At 45.2% G+C, this 23429-nt stretch overlaps 1 protein-coding gene and 1 non-coding gene across 2 annotated transcripts; both read right to left on the reverse strand.

The window, feature by feature from the left end:
* Positions 1-5288: 5288 nt before the first annotated feature.
* On the reverse strand, positions 5289-13291 carry PNP (purine nucleoside phosphorylase). Its single transcript, XM_032417904.1, has 6 exons — positions 13154-13291; positions 10211-10380; positions 7216-7319; positions 6838-7013; positions 6519-6709; positions 5289-5744 (listed from the first exon to the last, which is right to left on the reverse strand). The coding sequence occupies exons 1-6, from the start codon at positions 13162-13164 to the stop codon at positions 5527-5529; spliced, it is 870 nt and encodes a 289-aa protein (XP_032273795.1). The 5' UTR covers positions 13165-13291; the 3' UTR covers positions 5289-5526.
* LOC116640863 lies at positions 9273-9428 on the reverse strand. Its single transcript, XR_004301090.1, has one exon. It is a non-coding gene; the product is annotated as a U12 minor spliceosomal RNA (small nuclear RNA).
* Positions 13292-23429: the final 10138 nt, after the last annotated feature.

The following is a 23429-nucleotide window of genomic DNA, read 5'->3' on the forward strand; positions in this document are numbered from 1 at the left end:
GACTGAGCCACCCAGGCACCCCAATTCCTACTAATCTTTTATTGTAAAATTATTAGCAGGAGTTCAGATAGAAATAGTCCAAAATAAAATAGGAAAATGGAAGGCTAAGGCCAAAATCAAATAGCTAACAGACAAAATGGCATAAAAAACATGAATAACAGAGAAGACAAAGAAAAAAGAAAAAAAGAGAGATTGGCAGTTGAGACAGTAAGCTTCCTATAATGACAAAACTCAGAATGGAAGTGAATATGAAAACCGAATGGAAGGGGTGGGGGAGATCTTTGACCTAAATACCAGGGAATAAGGATTCATTCCAAACAATACAAATCTAATTGAGTCCAAAACTAAAAATCTGGGGAAAAGGTTAAGGACTGGAAATTTTCCATTTTCATTAAAGTCCAAATCTACAATAACAGAAACACCAGGTAGAGAGCCAGTGTTTTTTCAAAAGATATCCTTTAGAAACACAAAGTAGTTATGAAAAGCAGATGCCGGTTTACAAAGAAAAAAGGAATGCAAATCAAAACCAAATCAGATTTAGACAGAGGGCACAGCACAGAAAGAACAGTTCTGTTCTCCCCCACCTTCCTTTTTTTTTTTTTTTTAAGGTTTTATTTATTTATTTGACAGAGAGAGACACAGCGAGAGAGGGAACACAAGCAGGGGGAGGGGGAGAGGGAGAAGCAGGCTTCCCGCAGAGCAGGGAACCTGATGCGGGGCTCGATCCCAGGACCCCGGGATCATGACCTGAGCCGAAGGCAGACGCTTAACGACTGAGCCACCCAGGTGCCCCTCTCCCCCACCTTCTTGTTTTAAAGGGATGTCAGGTGGTATTATCTCTGGCTCCTAATGGCAATCAACACATGGACTGGGCAGTGGCTAAAGAACATCAAGGCCATGTTCTTCCTTTGCTTCTAAAAAGCTTGAGGTGACAGATGTGTATCCTTGACAGAGCTGACTTAACTCATCAAGAAAGCACACTAATATATGATGCAAAACGTCTCCAAGACATAAAAGAAAGTAACAATCTCTCTCTCTCTGACAGATAAATAAAATCTTAAGAAAAAAAAAGAAAATAGCAAGATGCAGGATAACACATTTAATGCATTAACTTCCATGAATAATAAGAGGCAAAAATAAGAACATGTATTTGCATTTATTTTTTTTTTTTATAAATCCTGGAAGAATGCACAAGAAACTATTAAGTGGTTACCAGTGAGGTGGGGAAGGAAAGACAGGACAGATGGAGAAGAGGATGCGAGGGAAACTTCACTGTACGCATCTTACGGTGCTTAAGTTTTTAACTATGCGCTCAAAGTTTTGTTTCTACCATCAAAACAGCCCTTTCTGCTTCCAGTTTGGTTTCTATCCATCAAAACAGTAGCATGATTTTCACCCATCAGTCCCTACTTAAAAAGCCTTCAATGGCTGGCCATTTTGCCTAAACAAGGTTCTCACTCCTCAGCCTGGGATCAGACCCTTGAACAATCTAGCCCCGTTCCACCCTATCTCCCACGGCTCCCATTCAAGATTTCTTCAATTTTGCCATTTTGTTCTGTTCAGTGATCAAACATTCCTGAATTTGCCTGCATGGAGTGCCTTCCGCTGTATCCCCTTTACCTATTTTTCCTGTGAGGCCTAACTCAAATCTCACCGCCCCTTCCCACTCCCCATCCCCTGCTGGTTCTCTTTGAATCCCTGTAGCACATTTTATCATTGGCACTTAGCATATGCTACTTTTCACACATTATTCCTTTTTCAAAAATGTTCCAAATGGTGACAACATAGGAAAAGACTAAAAGCAGGTGTAGAGGGCACAACTGATTCACCTTTTCTTTTATGCATGTATCCTGTCTCCCATTTAGATTGGAAGCCATTTGTCTTTTTACTAATTTATTTTATGGTTTTTAGGACAATACAAAGTCTAGGATATACAAAGTACATGACTAATAAACATTATTGGTATTGATAAAGATGACCATGATAAGGCCAGGGCAGAAAGCCTGCCTTGAAGTGTATGTTTTGACACCTATCCTGAGATCAAAGAGAATCCATTTTGGGGGGGGTGCCTGGGTGGCTCAGTCAGTTAAGCATCTGCCTCCGGCTCAGGTCATGATCCCAGGTCCTGGGATTCCTGGTATCGAGCCCTGTGTCTGCGAGCCCCATGTCTGGGCTCCTTGCTCAGCAGGGAGTCTGCTTCTCCCTCTCCCTCTGCCCCCCACCCACTTCTGCTCTCTCTCTCAAATAAATAAATAAATAAAATCTTTTTTAATCCATTTTGCAGGCCCCTCTAGAGAGCAATAGTCTCATCACAGGCTGTTTTCAAGAATTACCCTTCTCTGGGTACTCTTCCCAGACCTATCTCCCTTGACTTGCTTTTATTTTCTTGCTCACCTAAACTGATACGTTCAGTTTGGGTTGAGTTGGTTGGCATTTTGAAGATACTTGATAAAATGCAGTATATCCATGCAATGGAATATTACGTGGTTATAAAAAGAAACAAAGTACTGATACACGCTACAACTTGGACGAACCTTGAAAACATGCTAAGGGAAAGAAGCCAGATATAAAGTCTACATGATTCCCTTCATATAAAGGTCCAAAATACTTCTATCTATAGAACAGAAAGTAGATTAGTGGTTGCTTGGGGCTAGGGAGTGTTGGGGGCAGAGTAACTAAAAGGTACAAGGTTTCCTTTTGGGTTGATGAAAATATTCTAAAATTTCCTGTGGGGATGATTACACTTACCTGTGAAAATACTGAAAACCATTGAATTATTTACTTTAAATGGATAGATGCTATTGTACGGAAATTATCTCAATAAAGCTGCTTTTATTCTTCTTTTAAGATGTTATTTGAGAGATGGGGGCGGGCGGCAGAGGGAGAGGGAGAAGCAGGCTCCCCACTGAGCAGGGAGCCTGATAGGACGGGGGTGGTCTCGATCCCAGGACTGGGATTATGACCTGAGCCCAAGGCAGACACTTAACCAACAGAGCCACCCAGGTGCCCCAATAAAGCTGCTTTTAAAAAAGAAACTGAAGGCATTTTGTGTTCATGTTTTCTCCCTCCAACCCATACGCCTTGAACTTAGTACTCTAGTGAATTTAGAATACTCATTACATGTGATTAAATAGTACTTGCCGATAGTATAGCTACTATCCTTATCGTACCTTAGTCTTACTATAAAGAATGTAGTTTTGTTTTGTTACCATGAGGGTATATTTAATGGCCCAACATGAATATAATAAACACTTGTATAAAGTCAGCAAATCCTATTTTTCATACTTTGACTTGGAACTGAAAAATTAAGACTCTTGAATTAGGATGCCAAATGCATTCTTCTTGAATCTAGTATTCTATCATGAATAGGGCAAATGGGCAAACGGACTACTAAATCTAAAAAGCTAGAGATGTGCTTAAATATTCCACTTGAGTCTTTCTGGGATCTATTTTTCAGATGGCACCATTCTCATTCCTGAGACATCTCACCATGAGGCAAATCAGGGCTAAGAAAGCCGAGCACCAAATGTGTTCTCCTTCTAACCTCCAAATATGTTTGCCCGTGTCTCATTAGAGCCTTCATGTCCTCTGTTCTCATCACACCTGTTGGGACAGTGACCCATGAACATGTCTAGTACTTTTTATAGCTCTGTGCTTTGGCTCACCTGGTGTGAAATCCTTTTCTTCCCTTCCATCCTTTAGGACTGAACTCAAAGTTTTCTATGAAACTTTCCTTCAACAACCCAATCCTCAAGGTCCAGTGTATGCAATTGGTCTATCTGTTAGGCTCCCATTCTATGCAACTTGTACATATTTTCTACCATCTTCTATTAACAGTTAATGGTTTCACAAATGCATCTTTCTTAAGACTGAGGGGCAGTTAAGAGGACCATTGTTATATTCTCAATTTAACATTTTCTTGGCTGAGTGTGTTATAGAGGTAATTCAATAACTTGATTAAAAAAAAACATTTATAAACCATCTCATTAAACGAACAAGTTGGAGTCCATATAATCTGAAGGACACACAGTACTTCCCTCTAAACCAGCTCTCATGGACACATGGCAAATGCTAGCAGAGCGCCTAAAGATCCAGGGAGGGTTTTAGAGCTGCTGGAGGTACAAAGAACTGACGAGATAGAGAGTGGGGACTGGGCCACTCCAGAACGCTTTTTCTTTGTGCTGGACTCAGGTAGGTAGGTCAGTTATCAAACAAAAGATGATTTCAGAGGTTTTTAAAAGTTTTCAATGGACAACTGACATATCACTACTATTAGTGGCTCATCCAACTTGATCTTTTCTCAAAAGGCAAAGGGGTCTGGGAGAGTAGCGTGGTTTTGCGACACACGGGCCAGCTGCATGCAAATTGATAAGTGCATAGAACAGTGCAGCGAGCCAGCAAAGGGCAATGCCTGGATGCTGTGTCACAGGTGGGTTCTGACCAAGCAAAAGTGAAGAGAAAGATTAGAACCCAGAAATGAAGCAATAGGACGGAAGGAGGGGCTCAAAGAGAAGCGAAGCATGAGCCAACTTCACAGGTCTGCCTGGGCCTGGCAGGACTCTAATCTGCAGCGGGGTGACTGTAGTAGAGAAAGAGGTATTCGCCACTGCATTGCCAGAATGCAGAGAAGGAATGTAGGGGTGCCGTTAATTACGGCAGAAGTTAGAGTAGGGGAGAAGAAAGAAACCAACAGGAAATATCATCAGGCCTTAGGAAGAAAATAGCAACTGTGGGACAGCCGAGACCAGCGAAGCAGTTCAGATACTCATGAGAGTATAGACAGGGCGTGAAACAATCGGAAGGCAAAGGACCGAGGCAAGACTGGTCTGAGGAAAGGGGCCCTCTTGTGCCAGTCGTTAGCCCTTCTTTCTTTATCTTCTAACATCTGTATCTTTCCTCCTTCCGTGCATTCACACACCACCTCATCAGTTCTTAGCTGCTTGTCTCAGAAGCAGATAGTCACACAAGACATGGGATCTCAGTCTTTCATGCCAAACTCGGCCTGTGCCCCTACCCTCATCCCAAACTGCACAAAAAATATATTATTTCATCTTTCTTTTTATTCTTAAAATAGGGTAATACAAAACTCCAAGGGGTATTGGACTGGGCCAGCCCCCGTGTGGGCTCTAGTGCTTTGGAGGAGGCAGAACCGAGTCCCCAGGAATGTGAAAGCGTTACAGCAAAAGGACAGCAGTAGCTACCGTGCCAAGTTCAACAGCCAAGTCACACCCAGGGCATAGACACAGCAGGGCTTGGGTTCCAGCTCTTGGCCGGGGGGGGGGGGGGGGGGGGGGGGGGGGGGGGGGGGGAGGGGGGGGAAGGAGATGATTAACTGCTTTGAGATAACTGAGCAAAAGAGCAGTGCAGAAGGGTCTGGTGGGAGAAATGGGGGAGGTGAAGGATAGGGATCTTCCTCTCTCTTCTCCTCCTACTGAAGGGCAGAGGCACGTGACACCGGCAAGGGGCCGAAGTATGTAGTAGCTACTTGGATCCCATTATGGAGAGGCCAGACCGCTCCAGGGCTGGTTAGCTGGCTTTGGCAGGGGGTGGAATACTGGTCATAAGAATAGAGACAAAGCGTTCCAGTTTTTGTGCTGCTTGTCTCCCAGCCTCTAGTACTTCCTCATGATTGGCCTTCTCCTGGGCTTCATAATCCAAGACGACCTTGTTAGTGATGAGGGAGAAGCCAAAGACTCGAAGGCCACAGTGCCTCGCAGCTATAACTTCTGGTACCGTGCTCATGCCTGATGAGGAGAGAGAGATCAACCGTCAGGATCCTCAAAGGACTCTTCTTCACCCTTTGGCCTCATCTCCATTCATTACCCCACTGACAATTCAACATCTCAAAAAATCATCCAAAGAGGGGCACCTGGGCAGCTCAGTCGTTAAGCATCTGCCTTCGGCTCAGGTCACGATCCCAGGGTCCTGGGATCGAGCCCCGCATCGGGCTCCCTGCTCATGGGGAAGCCTGCGTCTCCCTCTCCCACTCCCCTGCTTGTGTTCCCTCTCTCGCTATCTCTGTCTGTCAAATAAATAAATAAAATCTTAAAAAAAAAAAGAAAAATCCAAAGCAGCAGCTAATTTCCTGTCTAGCTTAGGTTGTTCTGTATTGCTTCAAAGAGTGGGGCCTCAGAGGGCCTTACACATTACTTACAAATATGATCATTACTTCTACATCTGTTTCTGGTCATTTTGAAGTCAGTTCTAAGGATGCAGCTCCATCTTGCAGCCAGAGGTACACAAAGTGGCTATAATACTATTTCTTAGAATAATCCTTAGAAATAGTATGGAATCGTGGATGGGTCATCAGCATTACAGCTCTTAAAGCCTAAGGGCTGGGTGGGGAGGCTGACAACACACCAAATCTCAACACCTTTCAAATCAGTTTAACTCAACCTTCCCTTAAGTTAGATCCTCTCTCAACTTACCATACAGGTCTATAATCTTTGACCCCTTTCCATCCCTACTTTTACCACATCCCTCCCTCTTTAAGCCTCCAGCCACGTTCCCCTTCTCACCAACAGCATCTGCCCCCAGCTTCTGAAGCAGCCAAGATTCAGCCACAGTCTCAAAAGACGGGCCTGCCACCATCACATAGGTGCCTTCCTTCAGCTCCCTCTGCTCCCCCATCTCTTTCCAGGCCCTGTGAGCCTTCTGCCGCATATCCCGGTCATAGGCATCGGACATGGCAGGAAAACGAAGTCCAAACCTAGGGCACAGGTTGGAATCTCAGATTATTGCAACCACATGAGCCCTCTCCTGACTCCCAGACAAGTCCTTAAACCCTACCCAGCTATAAAAAAAAAAAAAAAAAAAATTAAAAGGCAAGATACATACCTTTCGTCATTGAGCCCTATGAGAGGGTTCACACCACTGAAGCCAGGTAAGTTGATGTGATCACGGATGAGCATGATATCTCCGACCTCAAACTCAGGGTTGAGTCCTCCAGCAGCATTGGTGACCACTAGGGTGTCCACGCCCATAAGGAAGAAAACCCTCACCGGGAATGTCACCTTACAAGCCCAAGATAAAAGATCAGAAAGTGTTCTTTAGAATTTCATCAATCCACCCACACAGATATGCAAGATATAGATCAGGAAAGAGGAGAAAGGAGGGGACCAAAATCTATCTAGCCCAGGTAGCTAGGCAATAAAATAGGATTGAGAACTCTCTCCCCCTTCTTCCAGATCCATCCAGGCTATGCCCCTGATTTACCTTCCAGATCGAGTAGCCTTCATACATGTGGAACCTGCCCTGCATCATCACACAGGCCCTGCCATTCAGGAACCCAAACACCAGTCGACCAGCATGACCAGGCACTGTATGTAAAATAGAAAGGAGAAAGAATGGGGTGATGCTTTCACAGAACACATATCCACTGAGCACCCACTACCAGCCAACTCATTGTGCTCAACATGTGAGGCCATAATTAAGTCCAAGAAACATTATCATCTCTGCTTTCAGAAAGCTGAAGTCTGGTGGAAACAGAAATAAATCAATCATAAGCCTACAAATAAGTATATAAGTACATCCTGAGATTGGGGCTATGTGAAGGTAAGGATGTTCAATGTGAACCATATATCAAGGCAAAGGAAGGAGAGGTTTTTTTAAAGAAACTTCAAAAGAATAAGGAAGCCATACTACAAGAGAATGAAAGTGAGTAAAAAATTGAATAAGTGGGTAATAATAATTGCAGTGAATGTAGTCATTACAGATCACTTTTCCAAAAATTTTAAAATTCTCAAAATGTGTAATCTTATTTCTTACCCTAACTAAACCATGTGCCTCCTCACTCTTGAAAGGGAGCTCATGGTATATTCTGGCTTCCCAAAGAGGCTACTGAACGGCGGGGCAAAGGGGTTGAGTTTGGACCCATCTAAGTCTCCTCCATTATGACCCACAAAACAGTCCTGTAGGAATACATGCCCCTGATGGGGCCTGCAGGGATGTGGGAGGGCAAAATAACTCTCCACACAGGACATAAGAACCACTATTACCATTTCCCTTCTCTGGCATTTCTCCTCTAATGGACCGGACCACCTATCCTGGAGGGAATGTGTGGTGTGAGAGAGGGACCCAAATCAAGAGGAAGAGTTGAGGGATGGTCAGAGATAAAAGAGCTTGTAAAAAAAAACTGCCAGTAATAGAGCAGAGATAACAGAGTTAGGAAACCGAAAAGCAAATAGGTCGATCGATAAAGTCTAAAAATTAATCCACTAATCACTTAGTGCAGCACCCTTCTTGGGGTGGGAGAGAAGGACAGGCGGAGCCAATGTCATTGTTATCTCCCTCAGAAAACTTTGCCCTCCAGGGTGCCTGGGTGGCTCAGTCGGTTAAGCGTCTGCCTTCAGCTCAGATCATGATCCCAGGGTCCTGGGATCCAGCCCCGCATCAGGCTCTCTGCTCAGCGGGAGGCCTGCTTCTCCCTCTCCCACTCCCACTCCCCCTGCTTGTGTTCCCTCTCTCCCTGTCTCTCTCTCTCTGTCAAATAAATAAATAAAATCTTTAAAAAAATTTTGAAAAAAAAAAAAAGAAAACTTTGCCCTCCCTCTCTCTCTCTTTTTAAAGATTTATTTATTTGAAAGAGAGAGAGAGCAAGCGCGCACAGGGGGAGAGTCAGAGGGAGAGGGAGTCTTAAGCAGACTCCCTACTGAACGCCAACAGGATTCTGGGCTCCATCTTACAACTCTGAGATCAGACCTGAGCTGAAACCAAGAGTCAAGGGCTCTGAGCCACCCAGACGCCCCGCCCTCCCCCTCTTTTTAATACTTCTTTCCCCAAACCCCACTCCCACCTCCCTGCTCTGGTCTCCCAATCTTGCTCCATAGGGTTTGAAAAATATCTGTGCAAAGTCTTAATTCTCTGGAGAAAAAGGGAAGGAAGGTAGAAATTTATAACATTAATAAATAAACCAATGGATGTTAGTTATCTGAGAATTAATAAGCAAATCAAATAAACTACCCTTGCCCTTATTTCATCTGGCCTCTCCGCCCTTCCCTCTCTTTTCCTCAGAGAACTGGCTAAGGTCATTAACCTAAGGTTCATGAACCATAGATAAAAACAGAGTTTCACAGGTGGTAAATAGAAAAATGTTGTTAAATTAAGAAATTCAGCCAACATGGGAGAGTAGTGAAGGGAAGTGTGGGCCGCTCCGGGGGTTGCCTACAGGGGGCCCATAAACCCCGGAGTTAACCCAGTTTATTACTTATAGGAAATAGGCACTTCCCAACCTCTGGGAGTCGCGATCTGCTCCTGCTCGACCCCTTTCACACCGGGGGGATGAGCCTCGCGACTCCCAGGCATCTTGCAAAGTAGGCGCGTCACCTTAGGGGCAATCTTTACCCGCTCAAAAATTCATCTCACATTAGCAGTGAGGATTCGGGCGTCACCCCAATTCGTTATTTTCCTTATTCATAAATTGAAGGTATGGCTTCCCCCCCTTTTTAAACTCTACCCCCAACATGAGATTTGAAGTCCCAACCCTGAGACCAAGAGTTGCATACTCTACCCACTGAGCCCACCAGGTACTCCCTACCTGCCTCTTTTCTAAGGGGTAGCCTTAGAGTTTTCTAGCTGCTATTAGGTTGCTGGATATGCTATCCTCAGATCCCACAGAGCTCCATGTGCATAGGGGCCATCTGCTGCTTTCCCCCTCCAAAGGGTCAGTGTGAATCAGGTCTACAAGAACATGGCAGTCTGTGTGTTCATTTATTGCTGTGCACTTGTGTGTGCCTTATCCTGGGACAGGAGCTAGAGCTGGGGAGATTGGGAATGGCAGGAAGACGTAGGACAGGGCTCGCCTGACTGTCCTGGGAGGTTACGGGCACTACTTTTACCATTTAATCTGCAGACTGACGAAATGAGAGGGGCTGTGTAGATGTGCTGACTACATGGTGTGTGGCGGGGAACAGCATGGGAGCGAGGTGCTGCAAAGCTTTACGGAGTTCAGAATCATTACAGCACCGGAAATATGTCATCACGTGGTCCCCCTGCCGCACACATGCCCTGTGTGTTATGAAATCTCTACTGGGGGGATTTCTAAAGTCATTCTGATTCGTGGTGGTCTTTTTTTCCCCTCTCGTAGTAACCAAGTTGTCTTGAGTCAAATGCTGTACTGGCCAAGCGGGTGCAGGCATGAGAGAAGCATGCCTTCTCATCGGCATCCCATCAGTATCCTTCGGCCCCATCCTTCGCGGCCCCCTGCCAGTACCTGTACTTCGGGGAAAGTTTGGAATCTCGCTGTAGTCAAAGCTCTGGCTGTCAGTTAATTTATCGGCCAGATTTCCTAACCCAGAGCCACAGATGATTGCCACTTGAGGTCGGTGCTTGGTGTGGCACAGAAGCCATTCACTCGTTTTCTGATAATCATCATACGCAAATCTAGGAGAAAAGTAAAATCAAGGTAAGTTTCTCTCCCATCCCAAGGGCATCACAGACTAATGACCTTCGGTGCAGAAAGGCTGGGAGGTGTGCCGGGGTGGTAGGGGACACAGAAGCTAGCCAAAGAGCTGCCCCAGAGAGGAGGATCCTTGCTCTCAGGAGGCGCCACACTAAGCTCATCCACCCCCCCACTCCTCTTTCTGAATCAGACCCACCGAGAAAAGACTGCCGGGAAACTCCCTCCTCATTCCAGAGCCGGGCAAAAGTTAATGATACCTATGTTTCCACCTCCCAGCCCCAACTGTAGTTTTGCGATCACTGGCAGGTTTAATATCTCTCTTAATGGCAAGGATTTAGAGAGGAAGGGCCTATAGATTCTACAGAGAAGTACAGTGAAATAATCAAATCAAGGAGGCTAAAAGGGCTGGGTTTCAGGATTAGACCTTCTTTAGGGCAATGACAAGCCCAATGCAATCCTCCTACCCTATCTATCACAAAGGATACTCAAAATGTAATTAGGACTACCCTGAGGGCAGGAATAAACCCAATTTCCTTTTGGACCCTTACCCTCCACATCCTCCCTCAGACAAATACTTTTTTTGGTTAACCTCCCCCCCCACCCCCGAAAAAAACAAACAAAAAAAGGAAATGGGAACACTCCTGGTAGAAATCTATGTGCCAGTTAGTTCCCCCACATCCATATTTCTGGTACACCCAGACCAATACAGACCCTGTCATATGTAACTGCAAAGGGTAATTCAAGACCAGCGACCAGGTAAGCACAAAAAAGCAGAATTGGTTGTCAATGGCTGAAACAGAACTGACTGCCTCAAGTTTCTCAGCAGCAGCTGGTTAAAAATACAAATTCTGGAGCCCACCCCTAGAGATCCAGAATTCTGGGGAGAGTCCCGAGGATCTGTATTTTTTACAGAAGTGTTAGGTAATTCTGATTCAAAAACCAGGTTTAGTTATTTCTGGTCTAGAGGAAAGCAGAACTCAATCTGGATTCTAGTCTCAATTTTGTCTTTTTAAGCAAATAACCTGTGTTTCAAAGTCTTTCCTCAAGTATAAAGCAAAGGAACGTCATCATCCCCACCTATTTTATAGGTGCAATTTGAAAATGAATTAGAAACTTATCTGTAAGTTCCAAAGACCCTAGACTCCATAAATCAGGGTTCAGGTCCACAGTACTTGAACGGAGTTCTCCCGCTTTTGCCCCTGCCAGTGTGCTCCACCCTGCTCTCTTTATCTCCTTTCTCCTTCAAGGTTCTTTGCTCTTTAGAGACCTAACCACTGATGCTTACCCAGAACCCATACGTCCCCAAGAACCAACTCAGAATTTTTCTCACAATCCAATCCAATTCTCAAACACCCATCTGGAAAAACCAAAGATTGGGGGAGAGGGGAATGGGACTGAGGTGTGACAAGAGCTGAAGACAGCTAACCAAACCTCCAAAGAAAATCCTTTTCTTCAAAAGTAGAGGCCTTGAAACTAGATGACTCTACAGTACAACAGGCTACCCTCAGGGAAGTAGCTGGGTAAAGGGATGCGGGTGGGGACAATGGAGCTGGGGCCACAGGATGATGCAGAGAAGCAACGAAATGGTAAAAAGTTAATCAAATAGCATCCCCAAGAGATGCAAAGGAAATGAAAGAAGTGAGAAGCCCTGGACACCTAGCATATCTAGCAACAGCTTATTCAAACTTCTTCATGGGCCGTCAGTCTCCCAAGAACACCCTGGATCCGGGTGCATCCAAGAGTTACCACGATCCCTAAAGCCAGTGACTTGGAATGGGATTTCTGGGACCAAAGCAGACAGAAGAGTTTTCAAAGGTGTGAAGTGAGAGGAATGCACAATCTTTTGCTCAGTTCAATAAATAAGGATTTCCTTCTCTCCTTGGAGACTCCATCCCCAATTTATTAAAAAAAAAAAAATTGGGGGGGTCGGTGGGCGCCTGGGTGGCTCAGTCGGTTAAGCGGCTCACTTCGGATCATGAGGCTCAGGTCATGATCTCCGGGTCCCCTAATCGAGTCCCCCCTTGAGCTCCTTACTCAGCAGGAAGTCAGCTTCTCCCTGTCGCTCTCCCCTCCGCCCTGCTCCTGCGCGCATTCTCTCTCTCAAATAAATAAATAAAATCTTAAAAAAAAATTTTTTTTTTTAATTTTAAGTAGGCTCCACGCCCAAGGTGGGGCTTGAACTTACGACTCTGAGATCAAGAGTCACATACTCTACGGACTGAGCCAGCCAGACGCCCCAACTCCAACTTATTTTAATTGAATCTCCAATTCGGAAGGAAGGGAAGGTGTTGTGTGGGACTTGAGCTCTCTCTCCTCTGAATGCAGGCACCAAAAGAATCTCGCCGCTTTACCTAGAATCTACAACGGGAATCTGTGACAAGCACACGGGGTGGGAAGACCTCTTCCCTGTATGCGTGTCGGGGTGGCTGGGGGATACGGAGTAAGCCTCCCCGCGACACCTGCACCTCAGTGCGCGCGTGCACGCATAAACACACCGGCTCCTTTCCCAAGTAGACTACACCGTACTACACGGGTCCCCTTCCTGCTCCCGTGACGCCAGCCCTGCTCGATTCCTGCCGCCTCACTGCTCTGCCGCCCTGCCCCGACACCTGGCTCCCCGCCAGGCCTCTCTGCCTCTCCCGGGCACTCGTGCCCCCCCTTGGCCCCCTGGGGGCCCGCTATCGGGCTTCCAGGTCTCGGTGACAACCATTCCCCGCCCCCCCCCAGGTTCCCCGGGCCTGGCGGCCGCCTCACCTCTTCTCCATGGTGCCGCCTCCGCCCTCTCGAGGAGCCCGCCCTTGGCCTCTGGGATCCGGTCCGCTGAGCAGCGCCGCGCTGAGCTGTACTCGCCGGGAGCGCTGTGCACAGTGTCTGCACAGTTACTCGCGGCTGGCTTCTATCCCAGCCCGGCGTCCCCAGCCAATGGCAGCCGAACACGCAAGCCGGCCCCTATCTCCATGGTGACACACCCAGATTCAACTGCCCAAGGCTGGGCTAACAACTTAATCTGAGTTCTTTCCAACGCTGGAACCTGACTCGAGCCCCACCCCACCCCCTGGAGGCTTCTAGCACTGCATCCCTGCCCTCACTTCCGTTTGCAAGGCCGGTTTCCCTCAAGGAAGCCTCTGCGAGAAGAGGGCTAGAAGCCCGAGGAGAGCCCCGAAACCTTTAATCTGTAACCCCACCCCCGGTTGTGTCTAGAGCAAACCGCGAGAGATTTGAAAAGACAAAAATTTAAACCTTACATCTTGCAACTACAGAATAAAATTAAGTGAGCCCATGTCTGAGTTGTGTCACACAAAATTTGCAATGAGGCTGCAAGGCAAATACAAATTTATTTGGGGTCTTAGGAACTACAATTTGGGAGACTTGGATTCCGGAGGAAAACCAAATTGTTTTCCCCTCCGCTGAGGGAAAAAGGGTAAAAAAAGGCCGGGGGTGGGGGGAGATTCCAAGAAGACTTACATAAGTTGTTTTGCAAAATTATGATTGGCCAAAAGAGTCTAATTTCCGTTGAATTTCCAGTTTGCCTTCTGGGACTGCAAGAAGCCAAGATGTTGCAGTTTGGCAATGAACTATAAAGTTTATGCTCTGCTCGGAGGTGCACTACGTAAGCCTCACTTCCCTAATAGCTTCCTGGCTCCATTTTTCCTGACAGGAATGATTCCATTTCAGATTTTTTGCTTCATATTTTTCCCTTTTGACCAAGATCTTTCCTTGGAAAGCATTGATGATCAACCATAGGATCATCTGTTGTCCACCTAGCTCAGAAGGTTCATTCCTAAAAGGTCATGTCCCACAGAGGAGGGAAAGTGAAATGTTATAGATGATGAATGTCAGGGAGAGCATATAGTCACAGCAACAAAGAGGTTTTCAGGAAGCAAGTCTTAGACATTGTCCTCATCTTAAAAGCCCATGGAGTTGACTTGTCTTCAGGGATTGCCAATGGATAGCTGTGGTTGATCATTTTAAGCCTTTGTGTGACCATAATTTTGACATCTTGGATGGCCAAACAACAGCGAGATATACAAAGCATCAGTAATTTAATTATAATTAAAAAGGAGCACATAAGTACAATAGTAAATATGATTATTTGTAATCCAGATCTTAGAAGGGCTTCAAGTCCTATGGGGAGTCCATTGAAAAGGTCTGAAAACTTAAAATTAAACCGACTTAGAGGGCTGAAAGAAACTCCTTTTAACGATGGCAATATAAGTATTTTGGTGGTTTTCAACTGAGCCTGTTTGTGAGGTGCAGCAGGAAGTCTTAGGGATGGCACAGACTCCTTGAGCAGCCCCAAGTAATCCAAAGCTCTTCTGTTGTCTAGTACAACTCAAGCAAGGGAATCTAGAGACCTCTGCGCTTTAATGGCCCTAGCAGTGGATCTGGCTATTCTATTAACAGTCCAGGACAGATTCCATATCATGACCTCATTTGCAGCAGATCCTGCCAGAAAAAAGTTCCAAGGAGATCCATTCCTTCATTAGGATTGTATCCTGTGGGAGGTCACAGTCCTGAGAATGTCTATAGCGATTGTCTTCGATTTGGAGGAGTCATCATCTGGGTGGTCATTTATAATGGATAGAGCTCTCGTTTCTTTCTTTTTTTCTTTTTTAAAGATTTTATTTATTTATTTGACAGAGAGAGAGAGAGAGATCACAAGTAGGCAGACAGGCAGGCAGGCAGAGGGAGGGGGAGAAGCAGGCTCCCTGCTGAGCACGGAGCCCGATGCGGGGCTGGATCCTGGGAGCTAGGAATCATGACCTGAGCCAAAGGCAGACGCTTAACAGACTGAACCACCCAGGCACCCTGAGCTCTCTTGTTTCTATGGTGTCTTTAGGGCAGGAGAGATCCCTGTGACCAATTGAAATACAGTGAAGGGAGAAACTGCATATTCTAGGAGACACTGTCCTGTCATTCTCTATCTATGATGAGGGAGCAGAAGGCAAGCTGAGGACAAAGCACATGCTGACACCCCACAATGCACACCCCCCGCCCCCAGGTGGGATCTGTGTGATGTTCCTCAGGCACTCCTGGCTGCCCTAAAACTAAGGAAAGGGAAAAACAAATGGCTAACTAATAGAGAATACAGTCCTGCAAGACAGGAGTCTCCATCAGTTTACCAATGTCTTAGTGATTTACAAGATAAAAGCATTCTTATCAATAGCCTAACTCCCAGACACCCATAGACTCAATTTCCTGGAGCCCTAACATCACCCTCCCTTCCTTGAGTGATGTAGGAAGCTGAGGCAGAAGGGAAAGTAAACTAAATGTCTTCGTGACCTGCAGCCCACTGACAAGGACCTGAGAAGGGCAAAGTATGACGTTCCTCCAGGAAGCTCCCAACTGTCTTAAGGTTGATGCCTTACTAGAAGGAAAAACAACCCTGGCTTGACGGTAGCCAGGCCTGTAGCATCCTGAGAGTCTTCTTTAGCAGATCAAAGTCCTTTTGGACACCTCCCTTTTTCCTTACCTCCCCCAACTGCCAAATATATAATCAGCCACTCCTCAGAACCCCGGGGCAGTAGATCTTTCTGCCCATGGATCCTGTCCCCGTGCTTTCATAAAATCACCTTTTTTTGCACCAAAGACATCTCAAGAATTCTTTCCTGGCCATTGGCTCCAGACCTCACCAACATTCAAAGACTACATCATCTAGGCAGTCAGATGTCCAAGGTTGCCCCTTGTAGGCATGGACAAAAATATATCCTGTGGGAGCGCAAAATATTTCTTTTCAAGTCTGATTATTTACAGACTCATCTGTAGGTATGGAGGGTAAGACAGGAGAAAACCAGGGGTCTGTTTTGTTCAAGCAGCCAGATAACTGCTTCTTTTGATATCAAAGCTTAGTTGACTCTTTTGCAAAGGAGGGTCTTACAGCCGGAAATGTCTATTGGAAAACCAGTTGGGCTCCCACGTGTTTTTACGAGCCAAGTATAAGTGGCAGGTAATTCTTGATGAAATTTAGAACAGGGATGGAGGGTGACTTTATCAGTGGGTTAGGCCAGTAAAATGAGATCCCCAATCACTATGAAGTTCAGAGGGGACTCCCCAGGCAGGAATAGTCTTTTCTAACAATGTGTAGCTTACGGCTGTAGTGGTGGCTCTCCAACATGGAAATCACTCAGCCTGGTGAGAAAACATACAAATCATTACTTATATCCTTGGGAGGGAGGCAACTGGCTGAAGTCCATTTGCTATACCATGAAAGGTCCAGAAGGCAAAGGAAAATATCCCATATAAGTATGAATAAGCTTTCTGGGTTATGCTTTGGGCAAATCTGACAACTCAGGTATACCTGTGAGGTAATTTTTTTAAAGATTTTATTTATTTATTTATTTATTTGACACAGAGAGAGAGAGTGTGTGGCAGGCAGAGAGAGAGGGAGAAGCAGGCTCCCCGCTGAGCAGAGAGCCGGACGTGTGGCTCAATCCCAGGACCCTGGGATCATGACCTGAGCCGAAGGGATGCTTAACCTACTGAGCCACGCAGGCACCCCTGATAATTTTTGGTGATGACTTCCAATAGTATTGTTTAGCCCATGAGACCACCTAATCAGTTTTCTAATGTGTCAAATCATGTATATATTACAGGACCTATCTCTGTAGGCAATCAGGGAGAATGAGCTGATTGTTAGGACCTATCCATAGATTTCATCTGGGGTCAAATTTACAACCTTGTTCTGCCTATTTCTTTCTAGTTTGCCAGTTAACTGTGGGGCTTCTGTTATTTTATCTTTTTGATAGCAAATTCAGGAGACATGGAAGTTGCAGGTGGTAAGTAATAAGGTAGGGACTGACTTAAAGCAGCTGAGTTAGTAGCTGCATCAGCCAAATGATTTCCTTTGCTTTTCTCCATGTTTGCCATAGAGTGTCCTGGAATTTTAATGACCACCAAAGATTTGGGCAGTTGGATAGCATTTAGAAGATCTAATACATAAGAACAATTTTTTATTTTCTGTTCAGAAGTCAAGAACCCTCCTTTATTTCCAGAGCATACCAAAACCATGAGTAACACCAGAGGCCATCTCCTACTGGTATAGATGTTAGCAGCCTTATCTTTACCTAGAAAATAGGCTGTAGTTAGTGCCAGAGAGTTCTGCCTGCCGAGCAGAAGTGGCCTCTGGTATGGGTTTAGCCTCAATGGTTTCAGTTAAGGATATTATAGCATCATTGGCTCAGTAGTGACTGGTTTCATACTTCAAGTAGGATCTGTCAGTAAACCAGATTAATTCAGCATTCTTTTTTTTTCTTTTTAAAGATTTTATTTATTTATTTATTTGAGAGGGAGGGAGAGAGAGAGTGAGTGAGGGAGGAGCAGAGGGAGAGGAACAAGCAGACTCAGCGCTGAGTGTGGAGCCCACTCGGGGCTCAGTCTCACGACCCTGAGATCACGCCCTGAGCTGAAATCAAGAATCACACACTTCACCGAGTGAGCGACGCAGGTGCCCCTAATTCAGCATTCTTGAGAGGCATTTCCTGTTTATCAATTCAAGGGGTTAAAAGTTGGTCAGTCAGCGTTAAATGGTTTTCATCACTTGGCAAAGGAAGAGTGGCAGGGTGTAAAGGGCTACAGGAAGCAATGGTCATATGGGGGGGCGGAGCGAGAAAGAATTTTGTAGGAGGTTAGCCTGCCAGTAGATAAGAGCTGAGTGTGGGGAGAGTAAAGCAAAGCTTCTGGTGAGCGGGGCACATAGATGGTAAGTGGAGAGAGCCTATCACTGTTCCAGTTATGCGTTGTAGCAAGTTGGCTAGGCAGGAGCGGCAGTTGCCCTTACTCAAGGAGGGAAGCCCCTAGCTACTGGATCTAATTGTTGGCTCTAATATCCTATGGACCTGTGTTGATCCCCATGGCATTGAGTAAGTGCCCCTAAGGCATTTCCCTTTCTTTTGTGGACAAAAAGGAAAAAAGGCAACTTGTAGTTTAGGTGACCCAATGCAAGTGAGTCACGAAGGCTGTCTTTGATAAGGCTTCTTGGGTCTCTTTTGACCAGATGAGAGATTTGGTCTGATTAGCTATTAGAAGAAAGTATAACCACTGGGCTATGGGGAAAAAAACCCAAAATTTAGAATCCAGTCCCTGAAATCCTCTGAGCTGTCTTTTTGTATTGGGGCAAGGAAAGGTTAAAAATGCCCTGACTCCTGTCTGGATCTAGAAGGAGGCCATGATCAGTAATTAGATGCCCAAGTATTTAACTTGAGGTTTGCAAATTGGAGCTTTTCTTTTAATACTTTATGTCTCTCTTTTGCTAATTCTCAGAGGAGATGGAGACTATCCTCCAAGGATGCTTCCTTTGAGGGGGAACAGAGGAGGAAATCATCCATATATTGCCAAAAGGGAGAATTCGAAAAAAAAAAAAAAAGTGACATCAGCAATATCAGGCTTCAGAATTTGAGAAAAATAGGTGGGGATTTTGGTATAGCCCTGAGGCATAACAGTCCAGCTAAATTGTTGATTTTTTTTTTTATAATAGAGCTGTACTTAGATTTTATTTATTTATTTGACACAGAGAGAGAGCGAACGCGAGTGCGCACACAAGCAGGGGGAGCGGCAGGCAGAGGGAGAGGGAGAAGCAGGCTCCCCGCAGAGCAGGGACCACAATGAAATGCGATGCAGGGCTCCATCCCAAATGAAGGGCTCAATCCCAGCACTGACTGAGCCACCCAGGCGCCCCTAAATTGTTGATTTTCCCACATAAAGGCAAACAGGTATTGGCTTTCAGGGTCACTACAAAGGTCTATTACAGTGAAGGTTGTACTTTCTGGAGATATGGCTGAAAGTAGGGTGTGAGGATTTGGCACAACTGGGTGCTAGGGAATAACTATATTTTTGATAACTCTTAAGTCCTGAACAAACCTCCATCCTCTTCCATGGGGTTTTTGTACAGGAAGGATGGGGGTATTCCAAGGGCTTGTATATAGAACAATTAGGCCTTGTTTTTTTGTTTGTTTTTTGGGGTTTTTTTTTGGCATTGTTTAATATATTCCTCAATTATGGGCTTGATTCTTTGAATAGCCTCTGTATTTAATGGATATTGGTAAATATTTGGCAGAGGCTATCTTTCATCCACTAGGATTTTTGTAGGTGGTGCAGAGTGGATGTGGCCTTGGTCGGTGGCATTTTTTTTGCTCAAAGTTCCTCAGGGATAGAATCTGGGAGCCTGTTAGGTACATGAGCTATGTTATTAAAGAGCACAGGGACGGGGCGCCTGGCTGGCTCAGTCGGGGGAGGTAGAGCATGTGACTCTTGATCTCAGGGTTTTAAGTTCGAGCCCCACACCGGGTGTAGAGATTACTTAAAAATAAAAAGAATCTTTAAAAAAAAAAAAAAAAGGATAAAGAACACAGGGACAGTAACCAAGATATCTTCTTGAGGTTTTTTCATCAGGTTCAAATGTAAAAATATTTCCCTCCTTTGGGAAAAAATATATGTGCCTCATGGGCCTCAAGGAAATCTCATCTTAAAGGATGAACAGCTGCTGAGGGACTAAAAGGAATTGGCGAGTCCCTTGGATGAGTCCCATCTGAAAAGGGACTGGTAATGATTTTAAAACAGTTATAGGTATATTAAAAACTCTCACTATTTGAGTAGTTCCAGTACTCTGGGGAAGAGTGTAAGGGAGGCGGGTGGGGTTGAGGACAGACAGTGTTGTCCAGTGTCTACAAGCTCTGGTCACCTCATCTCCCACAGTGAAATCTATCTCCTCCAAAGGACTGATCTGGAGAGTGGGAGAATAAACAAACCAAAACCTGTGGGGCCCCAGAGCAGCCCTAATGTTGAAATTTGGCTTGTCTTCCTGGGAAAGTTGCAGTGAAATTTGAGGACGAATCATCTTGTCATAGCCTCTCAAGTTTGAGACAGTTCTTCCAATGCCTAGGCTTTCTGCAGTAGTGGCAATCCCTTAGGGGTGATTTGCCTGGAGGGTTTTGGTAAGAAGTGTCAACGTCTAGTGCGTTGGGGTCCCTGGGTAAGGGTCGCGAAAGAACCAGGACACAGGGGATGCAGAGCAAAGGCAGCACTTGCAACTGCATACTGCCGTTTATTTCCCACACAGCTATATACTTGCAGTAATCAAATAAACATGACAATATGTACTTTTAGCTAAGAAAAATGATCACATCAATATCTTTGACAGAAAGCACACAAGGCACAGCGAAAACAATCTAAGACATGCAAGAAGAAACAAGAACAAACTATATCCTGTTTTGATCAAGCCTAAACCCGGAACGATTCTGGCCACCCTCCTTCTGGGAACAATCATGCCTCTAAGAAAGAATACCTACAATCCAATATACGCAAGAGCCGCTCCCTGCAAAACCGGGCACTGAGAACTTGCAACGTGAGTTAAAGGGGAAGAGAACATTTTCTCCTCCTAAACCAGGCCTGCCTGATTTTCCTTAAGCCCACTGCAGTTCTCAAATAACCTCGGTTGCAAGGGGCTTACAAGCCTAAGCCATCTCAAAGAAGGTTTAGTCAATTGCTGTTAATTGCAGGCTCATAACCCGGGTTGCTTATATTTGAGTATTTAGGGCTTGTGTGGGTTTCCTTTTTGTAATGTTTTGAATAGCCTGCCAGAGCTTCCCAACAGTAATTAACTGGATCATGGGGTTGGTTGCATAACAGCCCAGTTAAATTGCAGTTTTTAAAAATTTTTTTTTTTTTTTAAAGATTTTATTTATTTATTTGACAGAGAGAGAGGTAGCGAGAGCAGGAACACAAGCAGGGGGAGTGGGAGAGGGAGAAGCAGGCCTCCCGCCGAGCAGGGAGCCCGATGTGGGCTCGATCCCAGGACCCTGGGATCATGACCTGAGCCGAAGGCAGACGCTTAACGACTGAGCCACCCAGGCGCCCGCAGTTTTTTAAAATTTGATTTGCAAGTTCGTCTTACAAACCTTCAGTAAAAGCAGAATTTAACAGAGTGGAAGTATGATGGTCAACTTTTTCAATGCCACATAGTTGTTCAAAATTTTTCTCAAATCTTTCAAAATAATAAAGATCCCATTCATCAGATCTTTGGACACATATTTGAATTTTTTTTTCAGTCAGTAGTATGGGGGAAACCATTAGGAATCTTTTTGTGGAGTCTTTTAGTTAATTTTGAGGCTTCTTTCATGCCTCAGGCCTTTTTGTGGGGAAGTCCAATAAAGACTCGTTCAATCCCCCTTTTGCATCCATTCTCTGGCAAGTTTTTCACCTACTAACATGTGAAAGAGCTGATAAGAGAAAGAGAATCCTGGCTTGTAAATTTGGACTACAATCAAGAATTCTCTAGCAAACCCAACAGGGTTTTCTTTAGGGTTGGGGAACTGCTTGGTAATAGCTCAGAGTTCAGCTTTAGTCCAAGGAGAATGAGAGACCTGGGGCCCTAAAATGTCATCTCCTGGCTTAACTTTAAAAGGGGTACATCGTGGCCCACGTGTACATCGTGGGACACCTCTGTGGCTCAGTTGGTTAAGCGTCTGCCTTTGGCTCAGGTCCTCAGGTCATGATCCTGGGATCAAGTCCTGCCTTGGGCGCCCAGCTCAGCAGGGAGCCTGCTGCTCCTTCTGCTTATGCTCTCTCTCTCTCTCTCTGACAAATAAATAAGTAAAATCTTTTTTTTTTTTTAAGATTTTATTTATTTGACAGAGGGAGACACAGCAAGAGAGGGAACACGAGCAGGGGGAGTGGGAGAGGGAGAAGCAGGCTCCCCGTTGAGCGGGGAGCCTGATGCGGGGCTCAATCCCAGGACCCTGGGATCATGACCTGAGCCGAAGGCAGACGCCCAACGACTGAGCCACCCAGGCGCCCAAATAAGTAAAATCTTAAAAAAAAAAAAAAAGGGTGTACCTCCTGAGGAGCCTCCAGATAATCATTATAGAAAGGAAGTTCAGCCAGCAAGGGAGATGGATGGTGGATAGATAAGCAGGGGTGGAGCTGATGGAGGGCGGGACGGAGCCGCAGAGGATTCTTCTAGTTTAGTAGGTCTCTGAGACAATTCAGATTTTGCCTTAGTTTAGAATTAGTATCATGGAAAGAAGCAATTTTTGAGTCATTAACACATTTTGAGGCCTTGAAATACTAATTAGAATAAGCTTCCCATTCGGGTTGTTGTTGCCTTATATCCTTTCTCTAATTGATTGCACGGATAAACTAAATTAGGAATCTCGAAAGAGCCCCAAGTTGACCAATTAAATTTTAAATCATTCCAGGTAATCATTGTCCAGACAGACAGGAATTTGCAGGATGAGGGCCCATAATTCTCACACATAAAACCAGCAGGATTTCCAGAAGGCTGCCCAGCAGCCTATGCCTCAGAAAGCCAACTTCCCATTTTCAAGAGAAACTGAGTGCTCACTCAGGCTGCAAACAGAAGTGAGGTCCTAAGAACAACAGCTGGCCACAGAGGATGCTCCAATAAAGCAGAACCTCAAACTGGGAAGTTCAGATTACAAGAGGACTCAGCAGACTCTGCCTGGGAGCACTGGGGAGATAACGGGGCACAACGGACTATGTAAGTACCTTATTCGAATCCATGGTAGAGTCAGAGAGGGGAGGTGAGATACTGCAGGCCCACTTCTGAACCATGTAATAGCAAACAAAATTTGCAATGAAGCTGCAAGGCAAACAAAACATTTCTTTGGGTAACATCCCCGTATGATGTGAAAAGGATATTCAATCATTCTCTTGCTTTGTGTCCAAGTTTGGGATAATTTTTCTTAAGCGCTCTCTTTCATTCTCCCAACACGTCCCAGTTCTGACAATAAATTACATGGCGACCAAACGTATAGCACATCACAGACATATTCTCCACCTTCCTGGCTACTCTTCTCTTGACATACTCTTATACAGGTTTATCCTTTAGGATGTGGCACCCAGAACCAAAAACTAAAAATCTTCACATATGCCTTGAACCATGCAGGCTACAAAGTAATTCGGACCTCCCATAATTTCAACACTATCTCAGCACCACGCATGGAATGAACAAAGATCACATTAGGAGCCACATGGTATCATTGGCTTATGTTGAATAACTGAAATCTTCAAAGTC

This window comes from Phoca vitulina, unplaced genomic scaffold (genome assembly GCF_004348235.1).
Source record: "Phoca vitulina isolate PV1807 unplaced genomic scaffold, GSC_HSeal_1.0 scaffold20, whole genome shotgun sequence".
Taxonomy (NCBI): domain Eukaryota; kingdom Metazoa; phylum Chordata; class Mammalia; order Carnivora; family Phocidae; genus Phoca; species Phoca vitulina.